This window comes from Mustela nivalis (assembly GCF_964662115.1).
Source record: "Mustela nivalis genome assembly, chromosome: 7".
Classification (NCBI taxonomy): Eukaryota; Metazoa; Chordata; class Mammalia; order Carnivora; family Mustelidae; genus Mustela; species Mustela nivalis.
The window spans coordinates 136,813,473-136,835,825 of record NC_139026.1 but is presented as its reverse complement, the minus strand read 5'-3'; the positions used below and the strand labels follow the sequence as shown (position 1 = coordinate 136,835,825).

The window sequence follows — 22,353 nt, the reverse complement described above, 5'->3', positions numbered from 1 at the left end:
TGTAAAATTAAAACTATGAGCTTTGAGAAGATATCATAGGTGGATTTTTTTGTCATCTTGGAATAGACAAAGTCTTCTTAGGACACAGAAAACATTGGTCATTAAAAAATGATAAATTGGATTTCAAAACTTAAAAATTTCAGTTTATCAAAATATACCATTAAGAAAATGCATACAAAGCCCCAGACTGGGAGAATAAATAATAAGTTGTACTTTTACATAATAATGATAGAGGAGGTACAATGAAAATAATATTCCATTTATATTATAACATATAAAATATTTGAATTCCAGGCATAAACTTCTATCAGTGAAACAAAAGGAAAAAATAATTGGAAAGTCATACCTTATGCTTGATTGTATAGACTATAATAAAGATGACAACACTTCCTAATTTAGTAAAGATATTTTAATGTAAGACTAATTAATTTTTCTCAGGATATTTAAAATAACATCTTTAAACAGGATTTCCAAGCCAAGGAAACATGCCTTTAAGTTTATGGACTATTTCTGATAGTGCGTTTTTATCAGATTGGATTCTGGCAATGAGGAATTCTAAAATTGGTCTTTGATTTGTTAGCAGTATTCAAACAAACCTTCAAAAAAAGGTTAAGAATACTGGAATAAAAATTAGGCCGTGAGCAGCCCCAAATACCATAACAAGAAACATAATCTTAAAAAATGTCCTGAAGATGTATGCTTTAGCTGCAGATAAAACACACACCCCTATTACTGTTGAAAGTGCACTTTGTAACACTGGATAGCCTAGCAGATACAACGCCTCAATTGTTTTTTGGTTTACTGAGGGCTTAGAACTGGAAACAAATGCATAAGAAATGTGTGCAGAAAAATCGAAAGAAAACCCTATACAAATGACAAGATTAATCATGGATATGGAATCAAGATTGACATTCCAGAATGCCATGAAACCCGTTACTCCCACAATCACAGAAGCAATAGCAAAAGTTACCCACAAGGAACACAGTGGGTGAGGAATTAACAATAAGGAAACAATGAACATAGCAGTTGATGCAACAATGACATTTCGAACAGTATTTTCTAATATTGCAGTATACTGATCAAAATATATGAATGCCTGGTTATACACCATTAGGGGAATTTCGCACTTTTCAGCTTTGCTTCGTAACTGGGATAACATCGTCTTCTTATTGATTGAAGAAGAAACACCCACGGTCTGAATGAAGCCCCGGGAAGAAATGATTTCATGTGATGATGAAATGTTAATATCATACATAAAAAGTGGAAAATGTGTTAAAAAATTCGGCAAATTATTCATAAAAGTATCCTTATCATTTACATCTTGCTGGCTCTTTTCCGTATATTGCACATACTCTCGTAACCAAAACTCTGTAAGACTTTTATCTACATAGTCACTGTTTTCCAAATCTGACAGACATATTTCCAGTTTTGGCCTAACACCTTCATCCCAGTAGTTAAGAGTTTCTGTAACAATAACCATAACTCTGGGACCATAATCTGAAAAATATTCTTCTTCTACATTAAAATATGGTGTGATGTAGGAATCGTCACTTGCCAAATTTCGAAGGTCTAAACCTTCCTGCACTTGGAAACACCCATAAATGCTACTTATGATGTACAAAATGTATAAAAGCACTACAAAAAATTTGGACTCAGTTCTTGTGAGAAAAGGGCCAAAATAGTCTCGAAAGAACACATTCATTGGATGAACATCAGTTTCTTCTTCTTCCGGGAGAGAATCACATGGAAGACAGCAGGATCTTTTTAATGAGGAACATTTTTGATCAGGAGTTTCTGGCTTTTTCAACCAGCGTAGACAGACTCTTTCTCTTTCACCATCTAGGGCCAGAAAGGCCCCAAAACAGGTGATGTTATAGAAATAACAAAAGAGCAGGGTTGTTCCTGTATAGATGCAAAAGTACTGTACGGACCTGAAAGAGGTCATAATCCCTGTATAGAAGGCCAGGACGTTGGTGATGGTGGTAATTGTAATCGACACTGCCACTTTGGAATAGACACTGGACAGACGCTGTTTTATGTTATCCATGAGGCTGGTCTTCTGCCAGGCAGAAATCATTATGAACATATCATCAACCCCGACACCTGTTAAAAAAAAAAAGCCATCTTCATACATATTAATATCCATTAAAAATTAAATGCATAAACTCAAACCATCTTCTTTGTCCATCTCTTAAGGTCTAATTTATCTCGCCCAATCTGTGCTTTGATACTCTGTTCTCTGTTGCCTCCTTTGGTTGCCTCTGAAGCCACACCAGAATTCAGCCCTTCCTCTGTAACAACTCCGGGCTTTGTATGTCCTCCTGTTATTTGTACATAGCATGGGATAGACCGGATACTCTGTTCCTAGTCTTCGTGCAGGGTTTTAACAATGAGTCAGGAAACCTGTTATGGATGTTAGCTGAAGCAGGATTAGCAATGCTATCTTTGATTCCACTGGATTATCTGAGAGACCATTTTCCCTCATAAACCACTGTACACAAATGTACAGACACATTGAGCCAACGTTCTGTTGCTTAAAATATAAGCTGGACTTATCTGTTCTACAGTTAGCATCTAAGTATCGATGTGGTAGGATTTGAGAGGCACCACATAGTACACACACACACACACACACACACACACACAGATCGTTTTCCTCCAAGCCTGTTTTTGATACCCAGAATGTTATCACTTAAACTTAAACTTTCCCAGGTTAAGGCATTATTATTAAAATACAAGTACTCTTGATATCAGACACATGCACCAAAGTAAATTTCAAGAATCCTTTGCATAAGGGTGCCTGGGTGACTCAGTAGGTTAAAGCCTCTGCCTTCGACTCAGGTCATGATCCCAGGGTCCCGGGATCGAGACCCGCATTGGGCTCTCTGCTCAGCAGGGAGCCTGCTTCCTCCTCTCTCTCTCTGCCTGCCTTTCTGCCTACTTGTGATCTCTGTAAAATAAATAAGTAAAATCTTAAAAAAAAAAAAGACCCCTTGCATATTAATATCTACAAGGTAATCCTTTTCCATAAGGATATTTCTTGATGGAATAGAGAGGACAGAACATTTGAGGACTTTGAAATCACCACTGAAAACTTGCAAAGGAGGACTAGAAAGAAGAAAGGGTATAGAGTGAGGACAGCAAGAGCATTTGCAGATAAGTTTCACCTGCCTCAAGCTTTCTTCTAGAGTTCACACTACTTTCACCCGTGTATATTGATACAAACTCAATAAAATAAACAAGGATAGAAAAAAAAATAAAATAAACAAGGAAATAAACAAAGTGGAATAAAATGCTGATCTCTACTTCAATTTGGGGGTATCTTCTCTACAGGAGGGTACTAGGAATTGCAACTTTGCCTCTAATCAGATGTTCTCTGGGTATGATCAAGAAGGCAGAAGGATCTAAATTAACATAAGGCTACACAGAATGTCACAAATGCATCCTGACGTCGCATGGCTAGCGGCCTTGAGGATTTCAGTTGTACTCAGCTGGACAAAAGGGAAGAATCAGAAGTACTAAGGACAAAGAATTAACTCATTGATATTTACTAGGTATTTAAAAACTAGTTTTATTTATTTTTATTTTTTAAAAAGATTTTATTTATTTATTTGACAGAGAGAGATCACAAGTAGGCAGAGAGAGAGGAGGAAGCAGGCTCTCTGCTGAGCAGAGAGACCGATGCAGGACTCGATCCCAGAACCCTGAGATCATGACCCGAGTTAGAAGGCAGAGGCTTAACCCCCTGAGCCACCCAGGTACCCTAAAAACCAGTTTTATTATTTATAGAACCTTATTCAGAAATTGTCCTCACACACTTCTTGAGTTGCTTAAATCACACACACACAGAGCCATTCAGACTCCTGTGAATACACAAACTTTACAATCCTGGTTTACATGAAATCAATTACATACACCTTAACCTTGTTATTAATGGCTGTGGGGGGTTGATGAGTGACTAAGTATGGCTGTGTACCAGGAAGCGATGCCCTGACATCCAGCATACAGCTCATCCACTCTCTCCCCTAGGAAACCAAATACTACCTCTTCCAAGCTCCTTACTTTCTCAAATAGAAACACCTTTGTTTTCTCATGCTTATTATAAAATAAATTCTGCAAATACAGGAAAATATGGAGAAAAAATTTAAACAGCTGTAATTCCACCCTTCATTTTTACTTATATACATCTGGAATTTACTCTATGCAAATACACCAATACAACTATATCTTTCTATTTTGAACACCCTGTTTCATAACAAGCATTTTTCTGGTAGTGGTTATATATCTTTTGTCTACTTTATATATCTTATAAATCTACCTCTTTCTAAGGACTGAATATGATTCACAATTTTAATATGCTACATTTGTGTTGCCCAATCCCATGTGATAGGAAATTAAATGGTTTTTAAAACATTCCTGTTCTAAATAATGCCAAAGTGAACATGCTTTCACTTTTTGAGCACTTGTCCAATTATTAGGACAGATTTCTAGGAAGTGGAATCAGTAAGTCAAACACATTCCCTGTTTAATTTTTAAGTCTTTTGATTTGCAAAACTGGACTTAAAAAAGGGTGTACCAGGTTACAGTTTTCCCGTAGCAGGATGAGTGTTCATTTTCAAACAACCTTCCTTCAATCTTGCCAATATTCATTAATCCAATATGAAAACAAGGTGTCTCATTTTTGTTTTAATTTGTATCCCTTGGTTAATTGAGAGGTCAATTTTTTTTCTTATTATTTCCAGTAATTCATATTTTGGTTTTGGGGGTGACCCATCTGTTCATGTCCCTTGTCTGTGTTTTTCCATTTGGGGTGCTAGATTTTCTCCCTCTAAAGACACACAATTCAATTTTATTTTCTTTTTTTCTATCACCTCATTTTGGATCTATAGATCCACCCAAATATAATTATTTTGCTTAATCTAACCTAAACTCCCTCCCTTATCTACCCCACACCCCCACATATACAACATGAAGCCTCATGTTTTGTTTTACTCACCCAGAATAAGAAATGGTGAATTTGCAACTATAATCACAAATGGCACCCCCATGTACAACATCAGGCCAAAGCCGCTCACCACTGCCAAGGCAGCAGAAATCACCCCAAAGGCTGCGGTCCACATTTTGTTACGTACGCAGTCACACCTGTAAGTTTGGAAGGAAAAATCATGGGATTTGTGGTGGTAGGTTCTATACTGAAATTCCATCAGTTTGTAACATTTTTGACTTGGACACCTGTTCAGAAGGCTCTTGGGCAATAATTCCCATGCTAGTCTAGTGGAGACCTTTAATTCCCAGGCACTATCCCAGACCAAGTGGGAAAAAGGAGAGGGAACAGAAAAGCTATATGAGCTTTTACAAAACTTTCTAGGTGATTCTTCTGCAGCAAAGCAAGCAACTACTCCACTGACTGGTAGTTGAGAACCACAGAGTTATACTAAAACACTCCTGATGGTTAATTCCACTCTGTTCTTCAAAGGGTATAAATGGACTACAACAGCAAATGGAGGGCAAGTCTTAGCAAATTAAGTATCCATATCCAGTGCTCTTTTCACCCAACCCTCGACTCCAGCTCACTGTAGATGCAAGCCTAAATAGCTCATGTATTTCAGAGCCAGTTCAATATGTATTTTGGTTAGCAAAATGTAGAAAGACTCCTCCTAAGACGTTTTCAGGATTTTCATCTACTGCTGAAGTGGGCTCTAGAAAAGTTGCTACTAATTGCAAAAGAATTGGAAATGTAGTCCATTTAGAATAACACAGCCTGGGCTTATTTCCCAGAAGTGGGAGTATATAGACAGCATTTTAAAGTGTAAGTTCAGTACTTTACCTACCCAACAGCCACAACATTATACTTTTTTAAAAGATTATTTATTTATTTGTCAGAGAAAGAGAGAGAGAGGGACCACAAGCAGGGGGAGTGGCAGGCAGAGGGAGAAGCAGGCTCCCTGCTAAGCAGGGAACCTGATGTGGGACTTGACCCCAGGACCCTCTGATCATGACCTGAGCTAAAGGCAGATGCTTAACTGACTGAGCCTGCCAGGTGCCCACCACATTACATTTTAAAATTTTAAAATTTATATTTCACTTGTTTGTTAAGTGCTTCAAAACTGATACTCATCTCTAGACATTTTTAGTAGGAAAGACAAACTAAGTTTGGATTGAAACCTAAGAGTCAACTATGGAAACAGAAGCACTGATTCTAATACACTATCAACATGACTAAAGACCTTTTACTGTTGTAACAGTAAAATAGATAAACTTTCTTATTATAAAAAAATATTCTGCACCATGGTTGTAGCTCACGTTCTGTCACTCTACCAGTTCTAGGAGTTAAATTCTGGGCCCTAAATCAAACACACAGACAAAATTCCAGAGCAAAAATAAGTTGCTTTGTTAGACTAAATTTTGACTATGATGAATACTTTATTAAAACAATACTGGCTTATCCATGAAAAATCCGCAGCGAATATCATTCTCAATGGAAAAAACTGAGAGCTTTTCTGCTAAAGTCAGGAACATGGCAGGGCTATCCACTATCACCACTGCTATTCAACATAGTACTAGAAGTCCAGCCTCAGCAATCAGACAACAAGAAGAAATTAAAGGCATCCAAATCAGCAAAGAAGAAGTCAAACTATCACTCTTTGCAGATGATATGATACTTTATGTGGAAAACCCAAAAGACTCCACTCCAAGTCTGCTAGAACTTGTACAGGAATTCAGTAAAGTGTCAGGATATAAAATCAATGCACAGAAATCAGTTGCATTTCTATACACCAGCAACAAGACAGAAGGAAGAGAAATTAAGGAGTCGATCCTATTTACAATTGCACCCCAAACCATAAAATACCTAGGAATAAACATAACCAAGAGGCAAAGAATATGTACTCAGAAAAATATAAAATCCTCATGAAAGAAATTGAGGAAGGCACAAAGAAATGAAAAAATGTTTCATGTTCATGGATTGTAAGAACAAATATTGTGAAAATGTCTAAAGCAGTCGACAAGTTTAATGCAATCCCTATTGGGAAATGTTGAAAAAGAAAACCAAAGTTGGTGGCATCACAATTCCAGACTTCAAGCTCTATTACAAAACTATCATCATCAAGACAATATGGTACCGGCACAAAAACAGACACATAGATCAATGGAACAGAATAGAGAGCCCAGAAATAGACCCTCAACTCTATGGTCAACTAATCTTCAACAAAGCAGGGAAGAATGTCCACTGGAAAAAAGAGAGTCTCTTCAACAAATGGTGTTGGGAAAATTAGACAGCCACATGCAGAAAAATGAAATTGGACCATTTCCTTACACCACACATGAAAATAAACTCAAAATGGATGAAGAACCTCAATGTGAGAAAGGAATCCATCAAAATCCTTGAGGAGAACATAGATAGCAATCTCTTTGACCTCAGCCGCAGCAACTTCTTCCTAGAAACATTGCCAAAGGCAAGGGAAACAAGGGCAAAAATGAACTATTGAGACATCATCAAGATCAAAAGCTTTTGCACAGCACAGGAAACAGGCAACAAAACCAAAATACAACTGACAGAATGGGAGAAGATATTTGCAAAGGACATATCAGATAAAGGGCTAGTATCCAAAATCTATAAAGAGCTTAGCAAACTCAACACCCAAAGAACAAATAATCCAATCAAGAAATGGGCAGAGGACATGAACAGACATTTCTGCAAAGAAGACATCCAAATGGCCAACAGACACATGAAAAAGTGCTCCACATCACTCGGCATCAGGGAAATACAAACAAAACCACAGTTAGATACCACCTCATACCACTCAGAATGGCTAAAATTAGCAAGTCAGGAAATGACAGATGCTGGCGAGGATGCGGAGAAAGGGGAACCCTCCTACACTGTTCGTGGGAATGCAAGCTGGTGCAACCACTCTGGAAAACAGTGTGGAGGTTCCTCAAAAACTTGAAAATAGAGCTACCTTACAATCCAGTAATTGCACTACTGGATATTTACCCTAAAAATACAAATGTAGTGATCCGAAGGGGCATGGGCACCTAAATGTTTATAGCAGCAAGGTCCACAATAGCCAAACGATGGAAAGAACCTAGATGTTCATCCACAGATAAATGGATAAAGAAGATGTGGTATATAAATATACAATGGAACACTATGCAGCCATCAAAAGAAATGAAATCTTGCCGTTTGCGACAACGTGGATAGAACTAGAGGGTATTATGCTGAGCAAAATAAGTCAATCAGAGAAAGATAATGATCATATGATCTCCCTGATATAAGAAAGTTGAGAGGCAATGTGGGGGACTTGGAGGGTAGGAAATGAATAAATGAAACAAGATGGTATCAGGAAGGAGACAAACCATAAGAGACTCTTAATCTCACAAAACAAACTGAGGGTTGCCGGGGGGAGGTGGGTAGGGAAAGGGTGGTTGGGTTATGGACACTAGGGAGAGTGTGTGCTATGGTGAGTGCTGTTAAGTGTGTAAACCTGTTGATTCACAAACCTGTGCCCCTGGAGCTAATAATACATTATATGTTAATTTATAAAAATTAAAAAATAATTTTAAAAAATACTGGCTTCTTATGGCAGTTTAAAAGAAGAAGGTAACAAAGATGAACTCTGAAATCAGAAAAATTAAGGAGGATAAAAGTTACATATGACACATTTATTTCCATTCCCTCTTTCAAGTTTCTGGATTTTTTGGTATAAATTTTCCAGAGGGTGGAAGGCATGATTTTAATTGCGGAGTTGACTTTTTCTCAATGACCTTTATTTTAATTTATTTTTATTATTTTTAAAAACATTTTATTTATTTATTTGACAGACAGAGATCACAAGCAGGCAGAGAGGAAAGCAGAGAGGAAGGAGGAAGCAGGCTCCCCACTGAGCAGAGAGCCCAACATGGGGCTTGATCCCAGGACCCTGAGACCATGGCCCTAGCCGAAGGCAGAGGCTTTAACCCACTGAGCCACCCAGGCACTCCTCAATGACCTTTATTTTAATGTTCAATAGACCATGGAAGAAAAAATTTGAAGGTGAACACTGTAAGAATTTGGTGAATACATTTGCAGATATTCCAGTGTCCTAGATGGATTTGGTTTTAAGCAGTTTATCAGAATGACCTAGGAGGGTCTTAAAACTTTGGATTTCCTGGAACCTAGCTCTGCAGATTCTGACACGATAAGTTTGTAGGGAAGCTGCAGAGTCTGAATGTCTAAATCTTTCCTCATATGATTCCAGTGCTCAGGCTTATTTGGGCATCACTGACACCAAGCTGGTCCATTCTCTGACTTTTTAATTCACTTAGCAGACAAGGGCTAAACTAGAAATTATTGTGCTTAGAAAACAATCTCTATGTTTGGTGAGAGATCCTTATCTTCCTCGAAAGGTAATCATGTCTCCTATGAGTAAACAATAATTTCCAGTGTATTTGAGAAGGGAAAGATTTTCCCCAGATTGTTTCAGAAACTGATTGAATATTTGGGGTAAGTTTTGACATTTCCAAAATGTTAGACAAGTTTGAAATAGTCTAGAAGCTCAACTACTGTGCTGTAGAATGAGGTTCAGGTTAGAGCATAAAGTTGGAAAAGTCTTACTATTGTTCTTATCACTTCATTATGAGACAATGAATATTGAACCCTAAATTGAACAAGGCTTCTGTGTGAGGCAAATGCAGGTATGCAAGGAGTAGCCTTCCTGTGAAGGATCTGAGACAAGCAGGACAGGCAATGTTTTAGGGACTGTCTAGGAGGCCCCACCCAGAACACAGAGAAGAGATTCTCTGTGATAACAGAGAGAGGAGTGAGAGGTGCTAAGAAACTTAGAAATACTCTCACAGGAGAATGGGTTTTATTTTTGATACCAGAAAAGGCATGAATTGAGCCATCATGGCAACATCTTTACCTTAAGTATTTTCCTGCTCCTTTTTCTCTTCTCCTTGGGCATGCTCCAACCAGAGCCAACTTAGCAAGATGAGAAGTAGGAAGAAAAGTGCTACAAGAGGACTGGTGAGTCCCTTTTTTCCCCATTAAGGACTATCCCAGGCAGCACACTCTGGCTAAGAGTGCTGGCAGCATGGGGGTGGGGGGGAACCTTAGCTTCAAATCTAGTTATTTTTTGCTTTTTTTTTTTATTACATGATTTTGTTTCGTTTATTACATAGACATGGACATTTTAATTCAGACTAGAGGATTTTGTCTTACCTAAGAATGACCACAAAAGTCACAGGGCCTGCCTGAGTTTTCATGGGGCAGAGGAAGAACTGCTCTACCTACAAAACTTAAAGAGAACAAAGGAAAACGAAAACAAAGTTGCTGTATGTGTATTCCTCATGAGTCCTATGTGTTCAGTGTGTTGGTTACAAACACATAAATTCTTCAAAGACACCTAAATATAAATCATTTTCTAATTGCCTTTGGTACAGAATTTATTTTGTGTATTACTGTCCATAGTCATTTAAGTCAGATAAGCAAGAATTGATATAAACTTCTACCTTCAGAACCAACTATCTAGTAGACAAGTTTTATCAAACCAGTTGTTGGTACCTTGTAGATTCCACATGAGTTTAACATTTTTTTTAACTCTACTGACTTGAAAAAGACAGAATTTTGTCTTTCCCTCCCCACATTCTGCCTCCTCCCTCAATGGCTCCCTCCCTCCCTCCTACGCCTCCTCTTTAGTATTTTGGTTTGTTCCTTTTCTAGGGCATTGTGGTCTTTCTTTCCAGAATAACAAAGCTGTGAGGTAGTTTACCGACTCAAAGAGGTACCCATTGTAGTTATTTGACTCCCTTTGTCTACTGGGGCCTCATTTTCCTCTACCTTAAAATCTAGAGGTTGAATTATATCGTTTGTTCCCAAATCAACCTACCAATGAGAATCAAGTAGACAAGCTTTTGAAATATAGATTTTCAAACGGAACCCCCAGAGACTTGATTCAATAGGGAAAGGCCTCGGAATACATAGACTTAAGAGCTGTCTCTGTGACTCTGCTGTGAGAATCACTGGGATGATATAATCCGTAGTGTTCTTTCTACACCTAAATTCTTTTATTTGTTGATATTTTTCACATTTTAGCTTTCTGATCACAAGAGACTAAATTAACCCTAAGGCCTAGATAACAATTTTTAAGTGCTTAACAAGATAAAGCCCACATCAGAACAATGAAGATATCTAAGTCAATTAAATTAAAGATTATTTTTATATAGTTAAAAATACTAGTTCAAACTTAGAAATCAGGACTTGTTGTTTAGTTCTATCAGCATATCTGCCTCCAAATGGTCATAATTGGCAAATATGTAAGGTAAAAAAAATACACCAAATCAAACAAAACTGGCCACAATTTCTTTTTCTTTTTTTCTTTTTTTTAAAAGACTTTACTTATTTATTTGTTAGAGAGAGAGAGAGGGAGCACAAGCAGGGGGAGTGGCAGGCAGAGGTCGAGGGAGAAGCAGGCTCCCTGCTAGGCAGGGAGCCCATGTGGGACTCAATCCCAGGATGCTGGGATCATGACCTGAGCCAAAAGCAGATATTTAACTGACTGAGCCACCCAAGTATCCCTAACCACAATTTCTTTATTTCTTTTTACTATTCTATGTGATTGCACACTATTGCTAATGGGGAAAAAGTTTAAAAAATGAGAGTTTAGTGTTAGACGTCAACAAAACCTGGAGTAGGTATTTCACAAGTCTCATGACTCCACCCAACCCCCAGAAATATAGAAAAACCAGCATATATTTTCAGAATTCTATAAACTCTGGAAAATAGTCAAATGCTTACAACAAGTAAACAAATGTTGAATAAAATGTGGGGAAGCACTTCAAAATTGTTGAAAATTTTTATAGTGATTTTACATGCCATGTCTCTCTCCCTCTCCAGTGTAGTAGAAGTCTTAAAGTGACAGTGACCATAAAGTGACAGATGTATTAAAGGGGCCACAGCCTCAAGGTGGCATTAGCATTAAGGCAGCAGCAGTCTTAAAGCAGTAACAGCTGTGTTACCAGTATGGAACCAATTCTAAGCTTTCACCTAGGGCTGATCCCCAGGCACAGTGTAAGCCTTGCTAAGTATTGAAGGAGGGTCTAGGCTAGAACCATGTTGCAAAAATTGGGAGAGCTCCTGGCATCCAGGGAAATCTATGTCAAGACACTAGCTAAATGAAAGCTAAGGTACAGAAACTTCAGTGAGTACAAAAACAATAATTACAGTCTTTACAATAATGTTTTGGGAAAATCACTAAGAAAATGGACTACTACAGTCTTAAATAAACACATTAAAAAACAACAGAGAACTCTAGGAAATCTGATTTGAAGTTAAGTTTGTACCAGTTTAATGTAGATTGTTTTAAATTGAGAATTATAAATCTCCATGGTAACCCTAAAGAAAATCTCACAAAGTCACTGCCAAAGGGAATGACAAGAGAATCAAACAGCTCACTAGAAAAATAAAAACTAAACATTCAAGAGGCATAAATGGATGAAATGAGGAATAAAAAAGCTGTAAGATATACAGAATACAAATAGCAAAATAGCAGAAGGCCCTCATTCTCAGCAATTATTTTATTTTATTTTATTTTTTAAGATTTTATTTATTTATTTGACAGAGAGAGATCACAAGCAGGCAGAGAGGCAGGCAGAGAGAGAAAGGGAAGCAGGCTCCCGCTGAGCCCAGAGCCCAATATGGGGCTCCATCCCAGGACCCTGGGATCATGACCTGAGCCAAAAGCAGAGGCTTTAACTCACTGAGCCACCCAGGCACCCCTCAGCAGTTATTTTAAATGTAAATGGATTAAGCTCCCCAGTCAAAACGTAGAGATTGACAGAATGAATAAAATAGCAAGATTCAACTATGTGGTGTCTATAAGAAACTCTAGATTCGAAGACATAAACAAATTGAAAGTTAAAGGATGAATAAAGATATTCCATATGAGTAGTAACCAAAGGACAGCAGGGGTGGATATACTGATATAAGACAAAACAAACTTTATTTTAAAAATAGTTAAAAGAGACAAAGGACATTATATATTGATAAAAAGGCCAATTCATCAAGAGGATTTAAAAACTACAAACAGACATGCACCACCAGTAGAGACCAAAAATACATGAAGCAAATATTGACAGACTTGCAGAGAAAAATAGGTAGCTCTACAATAATAGTTGGAGAATTCAATATACCACTTTCAATAATGGATAAAACATCCAGGCAGATACTCTATAATGAAACATAAGAAATGGACAACACTATAAATCAGTTCAACTTACAGAGATACATAGAACACTCAACCCAATGATAGCAGAATATACATTATTCTCAAGCACACATGAAACATTCTCTGGAATAGATCATATGTTTGGTTACAAAACAAGTCTGAAAATGTAAAAATATTGAAATTATACAAAGCATCTTTTCAACTAACAATGGAGTGATGCTCCAAATCAATAGTAGAGGGAAAGCTGAATAATTCAAGTTATATGGAAATTAACTCTCTATTTAATAACTAATGGGCCAAAGAACAGATCACATGGGAAATTAGAAATTACTTATCAATAAATGAAAACAAATACACAGCATACCAGAACTTACTGGATGTAGTGCTCACAGATAAATTTATACTACATTAAAAAAAGAAAAAGATATTAAATCACTTTATGGTATTAGACATCTAATAGAAATAGAAACAAAACAAAACCCAAAGCTAACAGAAGAAAGGAAGGAAATGAAAGATTAGAATAATAAAAAATAAAACTAAGTATAGAAAAAACAAAGGAGAACCAATGGAAGTAAAATTTGGCTATTTAAAAAAAAATCAGCAAATTGACAAACCTTTATCTAGAGTGACAAAGAAAAAAGAAGATCTAAATAACTAAATCAGATATGAAAGTGAAGATATTACTACTGCTTATAGAGAAATAGAAAGGATTATTTTTAAAAATACTATAAACAACTTACACCAACAAATTAGGTAACCTAGATGAAATGCACAAATTCCAAGAACCACCAACAAATGACATAAACTGACTCACAATGAAATAGAAAATCTCAACAGACATATAACAAGTAAAAAGATTGAATTAATAATCAAAAACCTTCCAAAAAAGAAAAGTCCAAGACCAGATCATTGTACTGGTGAATTTTACTAAAGGTATAAGAAAGAATTAACACCAATCATTCTCAAATCATTCCAAAAGATTGAAAAAGGAACACTAATACTAATGCAAGATAAAGACTACAAGAAGAAAACTACAGATCAATATCTCTTATGAATATGGATGCAAATGTCCTTAATAAAATTCTAGTAAACCCAGTTCAATAGAATATTAAAAGGATTATACATCATGACCAAGTGGGATTTATCCCAGGAATGCAAGAGAGGTTCAACATGGGAAAATCAATCAATATAATATACCACACTAATAGGACAAAGGATTAAAACTATGTGATCATCTCAACAGATGCAGAAAAGGCATTTGACAAGACCTAATACCCATTTACAATAATGTGGGAGGCCTCAATAAGGCTTGAGACGAGGACCAAAACAGACCCTGACTTGTGCCTCCTTTAAAGTCCGAATAACCTAACAAAAGGTTTAGGACGGGAAAAGCTGAGTAGCACTGAGAAAGGGTCTGTGCTATGTGTTATGTGCTTGCCTACGTGACTTCCCACACGCTTGCTAAACAAATGAGAACAATTCGGTTGGGGTCATAAGTTCATGGATGGTCCTTGCTGCCCTAGTACAGCCCATAGCTTACTTTCAGGTTTGCTGTATCAATTCAGAACAAGTGTACTGGCATCAGCCATTTGGCGTCACGAGGTCTGCTTATAGTGGGAACTCATGGTTGTTTAACTAGACACAGATGTATTGCTCCTCCTATTGTGGGAACTCTTGGTTGTTTAACTAGAATCAGATGTATTGCTTCTCCTATTGTAATATCACTATATATATGGCCTTAATGCTTTGAATAAACTTAGCACTGTTGGACATCCTCCTCAGTGCTCCTTCTGCCCCCATCTCTCTGCTTCTCGAGTTCTTTTCTTCATCCTCTTACCCTCATGTTCCTGGTCGATTTGTCACGCCAGCTGTGACACAATAAAAATATTCAAAAAACAAGGAATGGAAATGAACTTCCTCAAAATGATAGGTGCATTTATGAAAACTGTATAGCTAACATTATACTCAATAGTGAAAGACTGAAAGATTTCCCTCTAAATTCTGGAACATGATAAAGATGCCCATTTTCACCAATGACACTCAACATTGAAATAGAAGTGCTAGCCAGAGAAATTAGATAAGAAAGAGCAATAAAAGGAACTCAAATTGGAAGTGAAGAATGTAACTATTCCTTTTTACAGATTATATGATTCTATACATGAAAATTTCAAATAATCCACAATAAAACTAGTAGAGTTAATAAACAAATTGAGCAAAGCTGCAAGATACAAGATCAACACAGAAAAATCAGTTGTGTTTCCATTTATGTGCAATGAACAATCCAAAAAATGACATGATAAAGCAATTGCATTTATATAGTGTCTGAAAGAATAAAATACTTAGAAATAAATTTAACCAAGGAAATAAAAGACTAAAAATTTTAAAAATTGGCAAAAGAAAATAAAGACCTAAGTTAATGGAAAGTCATCCTTAGTTCATGGGGAGAAAGAGAGTGCCCTCTCTTCCAAACTGAGATTGTTCAGATGTCAATCTCACCTAAAGCAACCTATAGATTCAACATAATCTTTATTACAAAACTCCAATGGCCTTTTTCTTTTCTTAAGAGATGGAAAAGTCAACCCTCAAATTCATATGGAATTGCAAGAATCCATGGATATCCAAAATAATCATGAAAAAGAATAAAAGAATTGGAGGACTGAGATTTCCAGATTTCAAAACTCACAACAAAGCTACAGCAACTAAAACAATGTGGTTCTGACATATCAACAGACATGTAGGCTAATGGAATAGAATTGAGAGTCCACAGAAATAGACCCATATATCTACAGCCAATTGATTTTTGACAAGGATGCCAAATCCAGTCAACTGGGAAAGAACAATCTCTTCATCACATGGTACTTGGACAACTAGGTTTCCATATGTGCAAGAATGAAGTTAGACCTCTATTCACACCATATACAAAAATGAACTAAAACCAATCAACAACTTAAATATAAAAGATAAAACCATCAAAGGTTTTCAATTCTTAGAAGGAAACAGGGCAAAGGTACATGACCTTGGACTTGTCAACAGATTCCTAGATGTAACACCAAAAGCATAAGTAGCAAAAGAAAAATGGTAAAAGATAAATTGGATTTCTTCAAAATTAAAAGCTTTTGCGCATTAAAGACATTATCGAGAAAGTGAAGAGACTGTATGAAAGAGTGGGAGGAAATATTCATAAATCATATATCTTTTCTTGAGAAAGAAAGAGAGAATGAGCCAGCAAGAACATGAGCACGGGAGAGGGGCAGAGAAAGAGAGAGATTGAAAATCTTAAGTGGGCTCCAGCCCAGCACTAAGCCCGACTCAGGGCTTGATCTCACAACCCTGAGATCATGATGTGAGCTGAAACCAAGAGCTGGATGTTCAACCAACTGAGCCACCCAGATGTCTCTACAAATCTGATAAAGGTTTAATATCCAGAATACACAAAGTACTCATTAACAGCAGGACTCAACAACAAAAAGACAAACAACCCAATGAAAATAAATGGGCAAAGGACTTGCATAGATATCTCTCCAAAGAAGACAGGCAAATGGCCAATAAGCACATGAAGATACTTAACATCATTCATAATTAGGGAAATATACATTTAAACACAATTTGCTACTACTAAGATAGCTGTTATCAATGTTGGTGAGGGGGTGTGGAAATTAGAACCTACACTGCTGGTAGGATGTAAAATGGGGTAGCCCCTGTGGCAAGTGGTTTGGCACTTCTTAGAAGAGCTAAACACAGAATTACATAACTCGCCAACTCAACTCCTAGGAATGTATTGAAAACAATTGAAAACAGCAACTCAGACAAATATTTGTATACCCATGTTCACTGCAACATTATTCACAAAAGCCAAAAGGTGGAAACATTCCAAATGCCCAAAAACAGACAAGTGAATAAACAGCACTGTTTATATATGATGAAACATTAGTCAGGAAAAGGAATGGAGTTTTGATACATGCTACATCATAGTTGAACCTTGAAAATGTTATGGTAAGTGAAATAAACCAGTCACAAAAGAACAAATATTGTGTGCTTAGATGAAATCTCTAGAATAGGCAAGTTCATAAAAATAGAAAGAAGATAAAGATTAACTGGGGGGCGGAGAGGAAGGTTGTACGTGGGTGGCTCAGTTGGTTAAGCATTTGCCTTTGGCTCAGGTCATGATCCCAGGGTCCTGGGATCACCCTGCGTGGGGCTCATTGTTTGGAGGGGAAGCCTGCTTCTCCCTCTCTTACTCCCCCTGCTTGTGTTCCCTCTCTTGCTGTCTCTGTCAAATAAATAAATAAAATCTTTTTTTAAAAAGTTAATAGGGATTGGGATGTGGGGAGGCCATGGTGGGTTACAGGCTGAGACTTAACACAAATTGTTTGGAGTGATGAAAAATGTTTAGAACCAGATAGTTGTGATGGTTGTACAACAGTGTGAATCTAATTAATACCACTAAATTGCACACTGAAAAATTATTGAAATGACATATTTTATATCTTTTATATGTATTTCACCACACACAAATATTTTTTAAAAGAGTTAAACAACTAATAAAACTGCTTTACCTGTAGCATGATATGATTGCGAATAATATGATTAGAAGGTATGCCAAGTGAAACAAAGGGATCACTGTCATAGAAGTGGCTTGAAATTCCAGTTGTCTGGAAAGTGATGTAAAGTAGACCACCTGCCACAGAAAATATACCCAAGTAAATAACTTTTCATTCCAATATTTGTGTGTAAGTGACAAAAACTACTGAAACACTACAGCTTATTCATTGAAACGACATGTTAAAATTTGTGGACTATGACTTTAGAATAAAGAAGACAACATAGATTTGCTTCTTCCCACAAATCTATGGCATGATTTCCAAAGTCTCTTGCAAAAACCCAAAGTTTAAAACTTCTGAATATACAAAATCTGAGTTCTATATAAGACCATGAAGTCATAAATAGCCACAGAAAAGTGTCCCTTTTTCTAAATTTCATTAAGTTTTTGACTTTTACAATTTTAAGTGCATTGATATTTCAGAAAGACCTGGCATTCAAAGCCTTTTTCCAGTAGCTGTCTCACTTTACCAGGCTTATTCACAAGTATTAAAGGGCTTGCTGGCCCAACATTACAGAATTGTTAGCATGTGCCTGGCACTGTGCTAGAATTTACTCAGAAAATGCTAAGCTAGTTCTTTTTTCATAAACACTATGAACTTCTGTTTGAAGGGTTTTTTGTTGTTGTTATGTTTTTTGGGTTGCTTGGGTTTTTTGTTTTGTTTGTTTTTAATTTCAGTGAACTCCAAACAAGTTTTAGGGAGCTCCCCCAAACAGCAAAGACTTTAACTAAAAGTAGGAATTTCAAAGTCATTTGACTAGGAAACCTGATGATCAATGTCTGTATGGAACTGACCTACCTTGAGGATGTAGAATTTGTGTTTTCCACCAACACTGCTAAGGATTTAAGATTTGTAGCATCCTTTGATGTGTGAGATTAAGGACATTGGTTTAAGTACTGAATAGAGTAGAGCACTCCCAGCTTTGAGGCAAGGACTCCATCAAATAATTGGGGACTGCTACTGTTACGATCCTTGGGAAAAGTTTCCTTATTCCTCCCACCTTCTCCTGGCCTCCCTCTAAAGCCCAGCCACCAGGTACCTGGATCTTCTTCAAGGCCAGACTCTTTTCGATGTTGCTAAATTGGTTCAGGAAATGGATCAGCCACATCTTGCTATGCTCGTTGACCTCGCCATCCTCAGTCTTCAGGAAGTACAGCAGCCGCATGGCCTTGGCCCTCACGAGTAACTGGTTCTTTCCCATCCTCTTGCCTAAAAACGTTCCTCCAATGGTCCCGGCCAGGTAGATGGGCTGGCCTATTGGGTTGAAGATTGGGAAGGTGACGTTTCCCAGGTCAAGGTTTTTGTTTCTCTGCCAGACAGCCAGGAGCGGGTTGGAGGGAACGCAGAAATCCTCGTTCTTAGCACACACCTGATCGTAGCGGGTCTGGGTTCCGTTTTCCTTGGTCACATACAGATCCTGTATCGCAGCGTCCAGTTTACTAATTTCTTCCAGGATTTCTTGTTCCAGCACGGAGGTGGTGTTGGAGACCGCCAGAATGCAAGCGAAATTGACTTCAGTGCTCTTCCTGGAGATGGAGAAGTGGTAAGAGTCGTTGGCGGTGAAATGTCCCTGCACAAAGCGCCGCTCAGCCTTGGCCGGGCTCCCGATGGGGGTGTACTGCTCCTCCAGGTTTTCCTCTTTATCCTTGGGTAAGTAAATCAAGCCGGTGCCCAGAATGGCCGTCAGCGCAATGGGCGCCAGCAGGAAGATCCAGGGGTGCGAGCCCACCACCCACCCCAGCTTTCCGAAGGCGCGGGAGAGAGGCGCCTCCAGGCAGTCGGTGTGGCAGTGGGGTCTCTCCGATGGCTGATTTTCCGACCGTGACCTTGAGCGTGACCATGACACCGGCGGGCCTGAAGGCCCCCTCGCGGACCTGGACTGGGAATGGGACGCCCCAAGGGACTGCGTGCGCTGCCCCAAAGCCAGGTTAAGCTTGGGTTCCAGTCCATGACTTGACTGCAAGGGCCGCTCTGACTCGGGCTTGGAGGCGGGCAGCGGCTGTGCCCGCGGGCGCGCCCCCCGCTCCGAGGGCCTCCGGGAGTCCCGCCCGGGCTGGGCGTCGGCTTTCGGCCTAGTCTCCGGCTGCGGCCGCCGTGGCGGCTCCGGCTCCGGCTCCGGCTTCTGGGCTGCGGACTGGGGCCCGGCCTCTGGCGCAACCTTGGAGGGACTGAGGCTCATTTCCGGGAAGGCGAGGCGACGTTCTCACTCGGGGCGGCAGGTGAGACGGCAGCCACCGGACGGAGCGCCCATCTCACCGCACCCGACGGTTTCCAGAAGTTCCAAGGGAGTCTGTTTGAGCTCCGGCTGCTCGCGCCCCGACCCTGCAGGCTTCGGGGCGGAGCACGTGTTCGGACCCATGGCCGGACGAGCCCCAAATCTGCGTGTGGCGAGCCCGTGCCCTCCGGAGTCGAGTTAATACAGAAGCACTTCTTAAAGGTAAGAAGCTGCCTGTTGTGCAAGACTTACATTGGGGGGGGGGGGGTGGTGGCTTACACACACACACACACACACACACACACACACACACATGTTCTAGCCTTTCTGGGATCATCCAGTAACACAGTTCTTGGGTAAGGGGAGCCTGCTACACTGAATGCATTGTTTTTATCAAACCGAACATAAACATTCTCCTCGTAAAAAGTTAGAAGGCAACATGTAGAATGAAACGTGAGTGTTTATCTTTGGTCTGTTCCACAGTTCCCAGGATGGAGGGACCCCTGTGTTCATGCCACCATTTTCATGAAAGTCCTCACCCACCTTTTGACGTGCAGGTGACTAGAAGGCAGGCGGGTGGCGAGCGGGTCCTAGAATCAGGAAAATTGCTCGTCATGTTTTCCGTGGTTGGCGGTCACTTAGCATTGATTGTGGTTGTGTTTTTATGTGTGGAGATACTGAGTTTTAACGAAATCTCCAGATTCTAGGAATATCAAGTCCAAGACTTTAAGCAAGATATCTTTAACAATATTTTAAAGGAGAAGGAAATAGGAGATATTAAGTTGGCTTTCCAGAAAGTCATGGTTTAAGAGTGACCTTAATAACCACAAGGTGGCACCCGTTTTCTGTTCTAAAAGTTACATTAAATGGGAGGTGGATTCCTCTTCTTCGTCGGCTTGTTGCAAGTCCTAGTTATAGCTATATCTTGAGTTTGTCATTGGTGTGGTACAAATCTAATGGCATCTGTATCACATTAAAAAAATGGGGGAACCGATTTGGGAATTCCATTTGTTAAACCATGTCTATATTATGGAGAGAATGGCTCAGCTCTTGTCCTAAACGTTTAGGATGAAATGTTAGAGGGAGGGTGTTCACAAGTGCTCTGTAATGTGTAAAACCAGGGCCTTTTACTGCCCATCTTTATGGTATTTCTTTAGCACAACATCGGCGTGTTTTTTTTTTTCATTCTCAAAACACAACCCCTAAGCTTCTACAATTGCTCATAAATCAGCCACCATGAAATACTAAATTCTATAGAAAAGTATGTACTTCGAGATTTGATTTTACTGAGTTTCTTCATTCTAGTTTATTAACTCTAGATTATTTAATTTTACTAATCTAGTTATGTAGATTACTAATGTTTGTATGGGTTTAGAAGGTCAATATAAAATATCACTAATAGTTATTCCCCACCAGTTTTTCTGTATAAATCCATAAAAGAAATTTGACATTTTTGAAATGAGCTCATCTGCTATATTTGAGTTGTGAAAGCTTTTCATATTGATTTTGGCGCTCTTGACTATATCCAGAACAGCCAGAACATGGCCTAGAAGTCACATGTCTTAAGTGACAAGTCTCTTAAGTTGCTTCCTTTCAATTCACACAATACTCTGGCCTTTAATCCGGGAATGGTGTCTACTTTGTCAGGATTGGATTCTCCATACTTTGTGAAATGCCTTCTGGATGAGAAGGGGGTGGGTATTGGGAACTCAAGAATACAGTTTAGGACTTAAAATTTTATCTAGTCTACTTCTTATCCATCTTCAATCTAGGTAAAATTAAACAGGCAAAGCATTACCTTTTCTTTATCTCTTATTGCTATGTGGATTCCATTTCCTTCTCTTCCCCAGTCCTTTCAAGCAGCCCCCATGTCCCATTTTTTTCTCTTCCCCCCATTTCTCCTTTTGTAAGTCTCATTCTCTCAGATTAGCCAAACTGAGTTTGGTATAAATAAAGGGCAGTTGCCCATTATTTTTTATTTAAAAAAATTTTTTGCCCATTACTATGCAAAAAAAATTTTTTTTTGCACATTACTGTGTATTTTAGTTACTGGTTAATCTGTTTCCTACACTTGAGTATGAGCTCCTCAGAGACAAGGAGGACATCTTGTTTTTGTTGTTCAGAGGACACTCCAATGTTAGTCATAACTTAGGTTCTACTGCTTGTCTTTCCACAGCTATAGAAATTATAAAATTCAAAAATGGCAGAAATAATAATGGCTGAAATGTATTCTGTAGATCCTGTAGGTCTGCTCAGATGCCTGTGTTCTGAAATACCAGGTTTTTGCAACTTTTCACCTGCCCTATCTTAAGCCTTTTACCTTTTCCTTTGCTCC

General features: G+C 38.5%; 1 protein-coding gene across 1 annotated transcript; it reads right to left on the bottom strand.

The window, feature by feature from the left end:
- Positions 1–379: 379 nt before the first annotated feature.
- LOC309868777 (patched domain-containing protein 3-like) lies at positions 380–20,079 on the bottom strand. The gene is made up of 4 exons (XM_082738944.1): positions 18,843–20,079; positions 17,759–17,880; positions 4,997–5,142; positions 380–2,103 (listed from the first exon to the last, which is right to left on the bottom strand). Exons 1-4 carry the CDS (start codon positions 19,980–19,982, stop codon positions 599–601), a joined length of 2,913 nt encoding a protein of 970 aa, XP_082595070.1. The 5' UTR covers positions 19,983–20,079; the 3' UTR covers positions 380–598.
- Between the last annotated feature and the right edge of the window lie 2,274 nt (positions 20,080–22,353).